Raw genomic sequence first — 12,469 nt, forward strand, 5'->3', positions numbered from 1 at the left:
ATGAATAGTAGTTGAGATATACACAGGAAGTGACAGCAAAGAGGAACACCTGCATAAGCACTGCTACAAACAGCAGTAAAGAATCTGATGTCTCTTTAGATTATTCTAAATCACGATCAGAGACAAAGAAGAGACAGAGTTTGTATGAACAAAGCCCTGAGAGTCCCGCATTGACGTCACTGCCTGTTTCTCTTTTGCCACACCAAGTTCCAAACAAAAATATGCCAGTTAGGTGATAAAATGGGGTAAAATCATGTTTAATATGCCTAATTTCTTTAGTAATAACATGGTTTCTTCTAATTTTTTGAATGTGTAGGAACTGTTTGTCACAGAGGTTTTAAGTTTTAGACACAAGCTTTATTTTCTTGGACAAGTGGTGTTTTACCAAATATGTCTAATAAAATGGAAAAAAAACATAAATATGTCGCTTCGCCGTATAAGTCGCAGAACTTGCAAATTTATGCAAAAAGGTGCAACTTATAAGGCGAAAAATGTGGTAACTTTTCTACTGATGCTCAATCTGTGCTGAATATTTAAATCTAGTAGCTGTTATAGACATGCTTGGTTTAATTTACATGTATCGGTATATAAAGATTACAAATTTTCTTTAAAAAAACTAAGGTTTTTGTTAGTCTGCCGTTTCTATTTTTCCAAAATTTTTGCTATTTAATCAAATTAGCAGCGTGTTCCTTTACTGCTCAAAGTTTGTACACTGTCTCCAAATAAAATGTTAAAAATTAAACGACACAAATTAAATTTGGTGCAGCTTCCGAACTTTTGGTAGCAAATATTTTTCATATGGGAACATTAAATATTAAATAATAATCATAGGCTTAAATAGTAAATATCTGGATGCAGTTACTTACAGAAAAACCTCATGAACTTCATATGTTGAATTAACACATGCGGATCAAATATAATTATTTGTTTTACATTTTTCTTGTGGGATTTCGTAACATTTTCATCAGTCCATGTGAAAAAGCATGCAGATCTTGTAGTTTTTCTGCAAGGCGTGCACAACTAAAGCGTTGTATTTCACTGTAATTTTTTCTGGTGCTACTTTTCTTCATATGTGTGTGTGCCTTTATCATGCAAATGAAAGCTGTCCTGCTGCAGGGCAGGTTGACACATGGTGGAATAACCTTCTGAAGGGTTTATCGCTTCAGCAACAGCTGCTCCACATGCTCCTTCAACTAAACTTTGACTGTGGGTTGAAGTTTAAACTACAATCTTTGTAAAACGGAAGGATTTAAATTAATTTGAAGTCGCGCTGAGAACATTTATAGGCAAGTGGAATAGAAAAATCCATCAATGTGTTTGGTTTGAACCTGCTACCTTGCATTGGTGCATTAGAAAATGCAATCTGGCAGCTCGTCCTGATCTGTCAAACAAGTTTTTTTTTTTCCCCTCTACTGATGTTGATCATTTTAATTCCCAGGAGAAATGTTGTGAGTTCCCCTGTAGCATTTGGAGAACATGCAGATATAAATGGGAGTGTTCGCAGGAATGAAGACAGACACTCTCACACAGAAAGAAAACATCTCAGACCCCTGCAAGGTTACAGATGCTGACACGCAGACACCGTGTCATCCACACGGTAACAAACACTGACATAAACACGTGCTCACAAACACTTTGGACTACACTACAAAGGCTGGTGACTCATTGGCAGGAAATTGGTTCATGCACTGCCTGGTACTGTTCAACTGGGCATCGCTGTCACACACACACTTATAAACAACTGACCTCCCACTGCAGATGAGGGGGAATGTTCCGGATCTGGATCTTCCGACTCCTGCAGAGATGAGAGACACACAGATGGAGTGACTTTAACGGACCTGAACCACAAACGTAGACACACTTACAGTAATCTGTTAACGGCAAAGCCAGCTAAATTTAGACTGGTTGCACATTTGCAATGTCAGCAGCTGGAGAGCAAAACTACAACAACTTGACCTGCTGGGGGCAGAAATCTCGAATCAGACCTGACAGACCTGTATTATGAAGTATGCACATGCATTTCACATAAAGGGAAACAGACTGCAGCACCCATCAGAGGGCTGCTACAGAAGAGTTGAGGCAAATATTGGTGCGATAGCATTTATTATACAGCACTCAGTGACTACTGGCAGCACCAAACTAATAAAACCACCGTGGGTGCAGAATCTCAAAATGTATTGTTTAGATTTTTGTTTCCTTCTGTATAAATCTCTGACATAACTTTTGTGGTGAATTGGCATAATAAAACAGACTGAATTTATTGAGTTAACATCTAAAATTCACTCTTAAAGCTATAGTTCAACTCTTCCGGCGGTGGATCAGTGGTTAGAGCTGTATTCCTCCAACATAAGAGCTGGAGGTTTGATTCCACAACTATGCAGGCACATGCTGAAGTGTCCTCCCTGGGCAAGACACTGAACCCCTCATTGCCTCCAGTGTGCCCCATCAGTGTATACATGTAATCTAAAGCACAGATTAGTCTCTTTTTATTCAGATTAGCTTGTGGAGATGTAGTAGAGGGATGTATGAATGTGTGAACGGGTAAACGAGGACACAAATTGTGTTGTGAAACACTTTATGAGTAGCCTGATTGGCTCAAATGGTGATATTCATTATAATAGTCCATTTATCATCTTTTGCAGAGTAGTTTGGTGAAAAGGCTTTGAAAAATCCAGTTAGGCAAAATAAAGGTTAATTCTGATTGGATTCACAAGCTAAAAGACAAAAGTGGAAATAGTGAGGAGACTTCCTGTCACCAGCATTTGGATAATGCATAAATCAACATCTAATTCCCGGTGAGAAATTGTTCACTTTAATTCTTCTTCTTGGCTTTTAGATAAACAGTTACAAAATCATTGCCACCTACGAGTGTAGAGAAAAATGTGGACTCCTGAGTGGAATAAAATGGTGTAGCTGAAGTAAGAACAAGAGCGCAGGTGAGCGCAAATGTTTATTTACTCTGAAAAGCATGAGCAACTCTGTTTCCACACTTCATCTAAACCAGGGGTGATTCTAGAATAAGCCCTTCAGGGGTGCTTAGCCCCCAGTGCTTATAATAGCTCTTGGCTTGAACACCATGGTGGTCATTGGCATCAGAAGCATTTGTTATGTGGGGATGGACACACTGGTGGGGGGGTCTGGGGGTCCTCACCCATAAAATTTTGAATAAAGTAGATGTCATTTCCTGCATTCTGGTGTATTTTAACATGTTGCTAAACATATATGTTTACCTACATAAGTAAATGCTTGATTCAATAACTATTTTAGAGAGCAGGACACAACAAGAAGTAGCCTGACCAACAGCTCTCCTTATGTGAATAGAGCCCCCCCTCCCTCCGACAACTGCCGTCACTAACTAGCGAAATGTTGAAGGAGGAAAAGGAGGTGCAGTTTCTGCAGGTAAGGCGTTTACCTTTGGGACAAACCGAGATCACTGATTGGTCAGTTCCTGACAAGCCTACTGGATTGATTGACAAGTGGCGTTGAGGATCCGATTCGTAAAAAAAATATCAGATTTTACTGGCCTGTTTAAGAATATGGGCAGCACGGTGGCACAACTGGTAGAGCTGCTGCCTCTCAGCGAGCAGGTCCTTGGTTCAAACCCCGGTCCAGGGGCCTTTCTGGGTGGAGTTTGCATGTTCTCTCCGTGCATGTGTGGGTTTTCTCCGGGTGCTCCGGTTTCCTCCCACAGACCAAAAACATGCATGTTAGGCTGATTGGTAACTCTAAATTGTCCCTAGGTGTGAGTGAGAGAGTGAATGGTTGTTTGTCTCGTTTGTCTCTATGTGGCCCTGTGAAGGACTTGCGACCCGTCCAGGGTGTACCCCGCCCCTCGCACAGTGATTGCTGGACATGGGCACCAGCGACCCCCGTGACCCAAAATGGAATAAGCGGGTAAAGATAATGGATGGATGGATGTTTAAGAATATTATTTATTCCAAATTTATTCAATATTCTGGTGAATCTAAGGTTTAAGAACTGAGATTTCTTACAAAATCCCAATGATGGTTTCTTAATTTTTCAAGGATGCTGAGTTAAAATTTAGCCATGCTTGAGAACCCCCAAAAAGAGGCTAAAATTGCCACAGGTGTAAACGCTACTTTACAAACCTTTCCATCGTCCTCAATTTTGCTTTACATTTCGAACAACTCTTTCGGTGCAGCCTGGGGTACGTCTGCAGGAATAACTTAATATTTCTGAAATATTTGTGTGAAGCATAATTAACGACAGTGTGCAGGTTTAGAAAGTCCTGTTTATATTACCCGATATGAAATACTTGAGAGTGACGTTGATTTAAGATGGCAACAATCTGTTATGGAAATGGCCACACTCGGACTCGTCATTAGCTTGTCAATCTGGTTAGAATTAAACACTCTCTAAATGGAGATGGTATTAATAGTTTGTAACATTATAACAAAACCCAACTTCAAAAGGATCTAACCAACGCATTTAACAAGGTGTGATGATTTTCTTTAAACTAGGCCTGAAAGAAACCATCGAAAACCATACTAATCCACAAGTTCAGTTTTATTTTTCCACGGCACTAATTATACATCTGTAATATTTGTTATTATTTAGGACCCCCGCAAGGTTACAGATGTTGACACACCGACCGTGTCATTATGTAATATCATCACTATGAGGGGTGTATTCAACAAGAAAACACACATCCTGCAAACCAAGTCGATGGTTTTTCCACAGACTGAGTTATCTACTGTAAAAAAAAAAAAAACTGCTTTAGATTTGAATTCTGAGAAATCATTCCAGTTTATTCAATTCACACACATTTACTTTTTAATCCAAAACTGCAAGAAAGGACTAAACTACATTGTCAAGGTAACAAGCACTTAATATCTTTAGAAAATACAATGTGTCCAACAAAACAGAGTCAGAGTCAGACAGAGTCCTTGTATTCCTGCTCCTTTTCAGCCCCAGAGCTCAACGACCTCCTGCGAGTGCGTCGGCTCCGACAGCAACGCCACACAAACCACCCGTAACCACGAGCTGTTAACAACTACATCAAGGTGAGATCTGCGCCGACGGCTGAGCTTCTCAAAAGAACGAGCGCTTCAGACAATGCTTCACACGCCAGACCAAAGCAAAGGATGTGTAGAACCGAAGTAGAAGAGGAAATGGAACAAGAAGCAACAATAATGGGAGACTTTCAGTTTGAAAAAGTAACATGCTTTGTTCCTCCTCCACCTTGGATCCACATGCTCAGACACAAACTCCTCCATCAAAGTTTGTCTTGCTAAATACAGAAAAAGTGCAAAAGTTTGCAGATCTGATTTTTTTTCCCCGCCCCCAGCAGATAAAAAAGACAATTGTGCTGTCGGTAAGAAATAAATTAACGAGTCGTTCTGACTGAGCTGCTCAAGGACAGAATGAGGATTCATGTGGACATCTGCTCCGCACTCTTGCATTAGTTTTACCAAATACAGATAAGTAATATTAAATTCAAAGGAAACCGTTTGCTCAACTTTGACACATTTTTAGTCTTCAGACCAATAATTCCTTGAAAGAATAAACAACTTTCATGTCTAAGATTTAAACTAAGATCATCTTGTGTTAAAAAAAAGAACTGATTTGGTCAAACCTTGAAATAAGCTAAATGTGCAATCTCAGGAAACATTGCAAAATTGCCACTCAGAGTATATGTTTGGGAAGACTCAGCTACTACCACATCACATTTTAGCTCTATATCTGTATAATTGAGTAAAAGCCGTTTTTGTGTTGGCTAAAATCAATGAACTACATTGCTCATCTTAAATTGGATTCACTTGAAAAGTTAATCAGTCATATAAGTCCATTCAATGAGTATTTCTTGAAAGTTTCATTTAAATCCATCAAGTGGTTCATGAAATATTCTGCGAACAGACGAACCGGGTTGAATCCAACAGTAGCTGCTAAAGTATTAAGCAAAGATCTAGTGCATTGTGTAGCACTTCAAGCATGTGTTGTAAATGATTCTTAGCTACAACCCCAACAAATTGTATTCCAATAGCTGCCAATCTGACTAAATTATAGTCATTTTTGTGTTTCCATATGTCAGTTGGCTTTTGTGGACATTTTTAATTGGATCGGCTCCAAAGTTTAAACATTTGCTGAGGTCTGTTTAATGATGTTTTCCTTAAAGTATCATTAAATTCTGCTCAGTGGTTTATGAGATACTTTGCTAACAGACAAAGAGATTGGACTCCAAATATTTAATATCAAATTTTTACACAAAAATCCTACGACATATATTTAGCACATTAGCATTAGAGTATCAGCCTCAGCTACTACCACACCAAGTTCAATATCTGTAAAAAGACTCAATTATGACTATTTTTGTGTTTTAAAGGTCAACCGCTATGGCAGCCATCTTGAATCGGAATCAGTTAATTGGTTGTAAATGTACATACAACGACACACAAACACACAAGACACAGGCAAAAACATTAATTAAAAAAAAAACAACAACACTATTTTAAAGTGGAACAAGTGTTTCTGAATCAAAATTACAGCGATTTGTCAATGGAGAACCATACATACTTCAAACAAACAACAGAGACAAACAGCAGGTTCAAAACGACACCATACGGTGGCCTGGAAGCTTTCTGTCACCGACGGTGGTTTGTAGCAAGTGGCTCGATGAAAGAGCGCTTCTGGCAACCAGAATCCAAACACGAGCAAAACACGTCACCTATTCCCACGTAGTAAACAACCACATGGCAAGCAAACGCAGCCAATTGCTAAAAAAAAACATTTTTAGCCAACTGAAAAACCTGTAAACGGCCTCAAACGTTGGCATCCGAGCTGCTGTATGCAGAAACAGAAAGCTCTTTTTATTCAGCGTTGTCTGCGTAAACGGCCTCCAAACTCCAAGGGTCCAATTTCTGCCGTGATTACTCCGAATGTAATTTTGATGCAGTGTGATGCTCTGCGATGCAGCATCTTTTTAAATGCAGAGGATCTACGTAATAAATTAGATTGATACCCAGCTTGTATTGTAAGCGTTAACTGATCGCAGTCATTAAAACGTGGAATCAGCTCTGTCTGTTAGCAAAAATTCTAATGATCCACTGACCAGGGTTTAATGAAACTTTCAGGAAGTAGTCATTGATTAAACATCTACAACCAATTTAACTGTTTAAGCTAAATTTAATTCAAGATGGCTGCCACAGCCAACTGAACTTAACATAAAATGGTTATAACTCGACCCATTCTACAAATACTGAGGTAAAGTTTGGTGTGGTGGTAGCTCATTATTGTCATTAACATCCAGCTCAATACACTGCAATATTAACATTTGTAGTACTGGTAAACCTTGTTTGTCTGTTAGCAAAATATCTCTTAAACTACTGACCCTAGTCAACACAAAAATAACTATAACTCAATGACTTCTACAGATAATGAGCTAAAATTGGGTGTGGTAGTAGCTGGCAGTCATCACAAACACATACTCTAAGGTGCTGTATGTATGAGGGTTGCCAGATAAAATCAAAATGTCTTATTTACCCCGTCCTTTTCTGCGCACATTTTCAACAAACACAGCACACACCTCATCTTAGAATATCTTTATTCAGCACATATGATAGTTTAGGTCAAAATACTATTGATTTAAAGTGACAGTACTATAGTTCATAATTTCTTATCTGGCAACCCGAATTACACGGAAACTACAGCGTTTTTCATGTAAACCTGCTAATTTTTTGTTTATTACCCCCAACAAACATTGTAAAAAACACTAACGTTTCCAGAGGTTGTTCTCATGTAAACGGGGCCTAATAGTAGGTAGATCACTTTGACGTGGCCATTTTAATAGTACAGTAGATCCTCGCTACTACGCGGTTCGTTTTTTATGGACTCGCTCTATCATGGTTTTTCAAAGTATGATTGGACATGACACACAATGGTTGATTGATAGATGAGCCGCACGATCGGCATGGGATTTTTATTTAAAATAAATTATTTTAAATTATTTAGCACCTGCGTGCAGCCCACAGCTGTGGGAGAAGCTGCCTCCTGCAGCTGATCAGCTGATCTCTGCTCTGAAGTGGGCATGGCTGAAAGTGCAGCCGGAGGCAGAGTAATCCTGACATTCTGTGCACTTTTAGAGCGTTTAAGTTTAGAAACGTTGTTTAGAATATTGTAAGTGTGGGAAGGGCCTTATATATATAATATATATATATACATATATACTAAAATACGGCAGCACGGTGGCACAACTGGTAGAGCTGCTGCCTCTCAGCGAGCAGGTCCTTGGTTCAAACCCCGGTCCAGGGGCCTTTCTGGGTGGAGTTTGCATGTTCTCTCCGTGCATGCGTGGGTTTTCTCCGGGTACTCCGGTTTCCTCCCACAGTCCAAAAACATGCATGTTAGGCTGATTGGTAACTCTAAATTGTCCCTAGGTGTGAGTGAGAGAGTGAAAGGTTGTTTGTCTCGTTTGTCTCTATGTGTCCCTGTGATGGACTTGCGACCCGTCCAGGGTGTACCCCGCCCCTCGCACAGTGATTGCTGGACATGGGCACCAGCGACCCCCGTGACCCAAAATGGAATAAACGGGTAAAGAAAATGGATGGATGGATGGATGGATACTAAAATACTTACTACTTGTATTACTATTCCTACTGCACCCCTGCTCTAAGCACTAACAGGTGTCAAAATATCGCCTGAGATAGCACAAAATGTTATTTTCAAGGTTTGACCAAAATGGTCACAATACATGAGATGAACCTAATCTAACAATTTCCTGCAGGATCAATAAAGTTCTTATCTTAAAACTTAGTCATGAAAGGCGGCAGGTGATACGCATTCCTCCAAGAAACTCTTGGCCTTCGACTCTCAAACACAAAAAGAAGCGCTCTGAAGTGACAAGCTGCGGAAAATGTGACACTGCCTGTCGAAAATCCGTTAAGGTCTCATTTTCTGCGCGCTTGTGGCCGCCGGCTAACCAGAACTCCACCGCTTTCGGTCTTTCCATGTGTCTCCGATGCAGGGAGAGGCCCGCAGTACATGCCACCCTGCCACATGCGCTGCTGTCTGTCTGCAGCCTTTTGGGTTTCGAACGTCAGCTGCACGCGCTGCATGATCGTGGAGAAACACCGCAACAAAAAAAATGCAATAAAGCAGATGCTAGCATCCAGTTTGTTAGCATTTCGGTTGAACCTGACGCCCCAGAAGCTACAAACTGAAGTTACTTCATATTTGTCGACTGGGACCGAGCTGTCTGCTGCTGGTTTGGAGCAGCCTGCCAAGAGAAAAAAGACATCCTCTCAATTTCTGCCTTTAAATATCTCAGGGCGGCCATGTTCATTTGAAAAGCTAATATTTACTGCATCCACCTGCACGCGGTGAGGTGCCGTGGCAGTAGGTTATACACATTTGCTCAAGAAAATGTGTCCTTCCCGTAAAGTTTTTGCTTCCTTTTTAACGAGTTTCGTCGTCTGTGATTCATTTACTTTCTGCCTTTGTTGCTTCCTCCGTTGACTTGCGTCACATCGGCCTCCGATTGTGTAAACAAAGTCTCGTCTTTCCTTCTTTTGTCTTTTGTCAGTCAGTCTGTCCACCAGAGCTCCTCTCCTGTTTCACCAGCCTTTTTTTTTTTTAGTTTCCGTAAATTTTTATTTACTTTCCCCCCCTACTTTTAGGTATCCTGTGTCTGCGGTACCTTTCGTTGTTTAGCAAATTTTCTGTTTGTCTGCCACACCTGTCTCATTTGTCCGTCTTTTTTATTCTCCTCCCTCAAAGAGGATCAGACCTGCAACAGCTTGTTGCTTCATCTAACTCTCACCCAAACAGTAAATTACCTTTTTTAAGTAAATGATTAATAATGTGCTAAAAGTGCAATTTGTATGATACACAAAAAAAAAAAAAAATAAATAAATACAATTCCTAATAATGATATGAGAAGTATAGGTGAAATGAAAACACTACTTGGCAATGTTTTGTTCTCCATTATCACATTTTAAACAGTTGAAAATACATCTACAACTTTTGGAATGAACCCAATTCAAAATGGCCACCACAGCACGCACAAAAATGATTTTACATCAGCAGACCGTACCAACATTAGGTTTATATCTGGTGTATTAGTGACTGTGCATTAACCCATGCTTCAAGCATAAGTCGTTGCACGATATGCTCGCTTAAAACCTGGCATTAACCTTTGTCATCAATCTTTTCTGTCTGTTAGCAAAATATTTCCTAAACCACTAGGAGGATTTTCCTGAAACTCTCAGAATGTAATCAGTGGATGCACATCTGTAGTTGATTAACGTTTGGAGTAAATCCAATTCAAGATGGCCACTCCAAATACAAAAACTGCCCAACATAAACACGGCTATAACTCATTTGTACACATATGGTCCTAAATATTTTGTTTGATAAAACTATATACGCTCTGAGCACATTTCAAGGTACTGTGTGAGATCATGAACAAAATGCTTTCCATCATTTCTCGGCATAAGCTCAGCCTAAAACTCAAAATAGGATGGGCGATATGTATTCTTCGAAATGATGCTAGGGATTAGATTATATTTTTGTTTTGTTGGTTTGATCATCCAAGTTGAAGCTGTAGAAGCAGTTAATAACCTCACAGAAGCTGTAAATGTTAACGTGATGGTGTTCTGCTGCACTTACAGCAGGAGCAGGAGACGTCGGGGATCCTTCCAAAGTTCACATGCAACACAGGTAATACGAGCTTGATGATAGGTGCATAATCGCTCGCACTCTGTGTGATTTATGACCGCAAAGGGTTTCATTTCATAATCTATCTGAATAGTATTGTGTTGGAGGTCTGCTCATCTTTCATCCTGTGAAAAATAAATTCTCACAACAAAAACTGCTTTTGAACTGATGAAAATATCCTGTTTTTTGTTGTTGTTGGATCTTTCAAGCTCTTCGTCAGGGGTATAATACTCTACGGGAGGAAAAAAGCAATAGAAAAACAGATTTTTGTTTTTCCTGAGCAAAACCAAATTTATTTAATTTTAGGGGGAAATAATGGGCTTTAGAATGGAGCGGTGTTCCTGTCTGGGTGTGAAAAAACGGTTGGGTTTTTGTAACATGAGCTGACTGCACTGAGAAGCATCCCGTCGGAGCGTTGACGGACAAACGGAGGCAGGGAAGGAGGAAACGACAGGTAAACGGACAAAAACTAACGTTGTCGTTCAGGTGCTGCTTTCTACGTGAGACTCATTCGTGGGAGTTGTTTGATTTGTGGAAGCCTCACTGTGGGTCTGTGCAGCTGTTCAGAGAGGGTGGGACTCCCTTCCTCGGCTGCACTGCGAGACGTTCACTGACATCCAGTCAAAGCAGGTTGGACATATAAATGATGTTTAAAGGCCTCATAAGATAAAATCATAATAAAAAATACATTTGTGTTTACATAAGAAACTCCTAGAGCACATTTAGTTGTCCCACAGTGGGTATATAGCACACCATAAGTTAAAAAACACAGGGACAAGGTAAAAATATTTTAAATTGAAGGGAGAGCATTCCTGGGAGGAATATGTTTCCCCCACCGTAGTGTTTTACACCAAGGTCATGTTATGTTTTGCTCATTTTGGTCAAACACTTAAATTTATGCTCAATTTCATACAATATCATTATCAATGCATGTGTTGGGGATGACTCTCAGCTACTACCACACCAAATCTGAGCTCAGTATCTGGAAGATTAACTGAGTTAGAGACATTTTTGTATTAGCTCAGTCCGGCGGTTTAGCTGTGGCAGCCATCTTGAAGGCGGTTGTTTCTAAAAGGTAGTTAGTTATAGATTCACATCCAATTATTAAGTTTTGACAGTTTCATTAAAACCGTCCAGTAGTTTATGAACTATTTTGCTAACAGAGCATAAGAATGCAGAGTCATGGGAAAAAATCATGATCATCTCTTCCTTTATTTATATTAAAAAACATTTATGTGTAACACGGTTCATTATTCAGGTAGGTCGATGAACAAAGTTGGTGGTCCGTTTCCACTGACAACAGATTCGACTAATCTGAATTAACCCAATTTCTGGTTTGGTCCTTAAGCTCTTAATCGTATAAACGCCCTGAAATCTCAGCGAGGAAGTGACAAGTCAACAATATTCAGGTGGAGACCCCCTCTCTACCAGGAGGATATCCACCTCCCTGCTCATCCTTTTAAAGTTCCCGTGTCCCCCACTTTTTGGATGAAGTCCGTTTGTTTTGCCCTACTGTATCCAGTGTTCCTCAAAGGTGCAAAAGTTGCGGAGCAGAAATAAAAGCATTTACATGAGGGAAGCATTTTCCACAACGACTTGTTCCTTTTTGCCCCCAACCAAAATAAACACACCAAAGAAAGCAGAACTCATATCCGCATGCAGACTAGAGCAACACGATGGAATAAATTTTAGCTTTTTATTTGATTATGAGAGTGAATGTTAAAAATTTAATGATGCAACTAGTGAGCAGTAGCAGTGGAAAGAAAAAAGAAGTAAAATGTGTGTGTGTGTTCTGAAC

General features: G+C 39.9%; 1 protein-coding gene across 2 annotated transcripts in view; it reads right to left on the reverse strand.

The window, feature by feature from the left end:
- Positions 1–12,469, reverse strand: part of igf2bp2a (insulin-like growth factor 2 mRNA binding protein 2a) — a 61,244-nt gene that overhangs the window by 24,840 nt on the left and 23,935 nt on the right. For both annotated transcript variants that reach the window (XM_037686924.1, XM_037686923.1), the window contains exon 3: positions 1,747–1,795. In XM_037686924.1, coding sequence (XP_037542852.1) covers positions 1,747–1,795 — 49 coding nt within the window. The remainder of the gene's footprint in view (positions 1–1,746; positions 1,796–12,469) is intronic.

Source organism: Nematolebias whitei, chromosome 13 (assembly GCF_014905685.2).
Source record: "Nematolebias whitei isolate Nwh7 chromosome 13, NemWhi1, whole genome shotgun sequence".
In the NCBI taxonomy this organism is placed as follows: domain Eukaryota; kingdom Metazoa; phylum Chordata; class Actinopteri; order Cyprinodontiformes; family Rivulidae; genus Nematolebias; species Nematolebias whitei.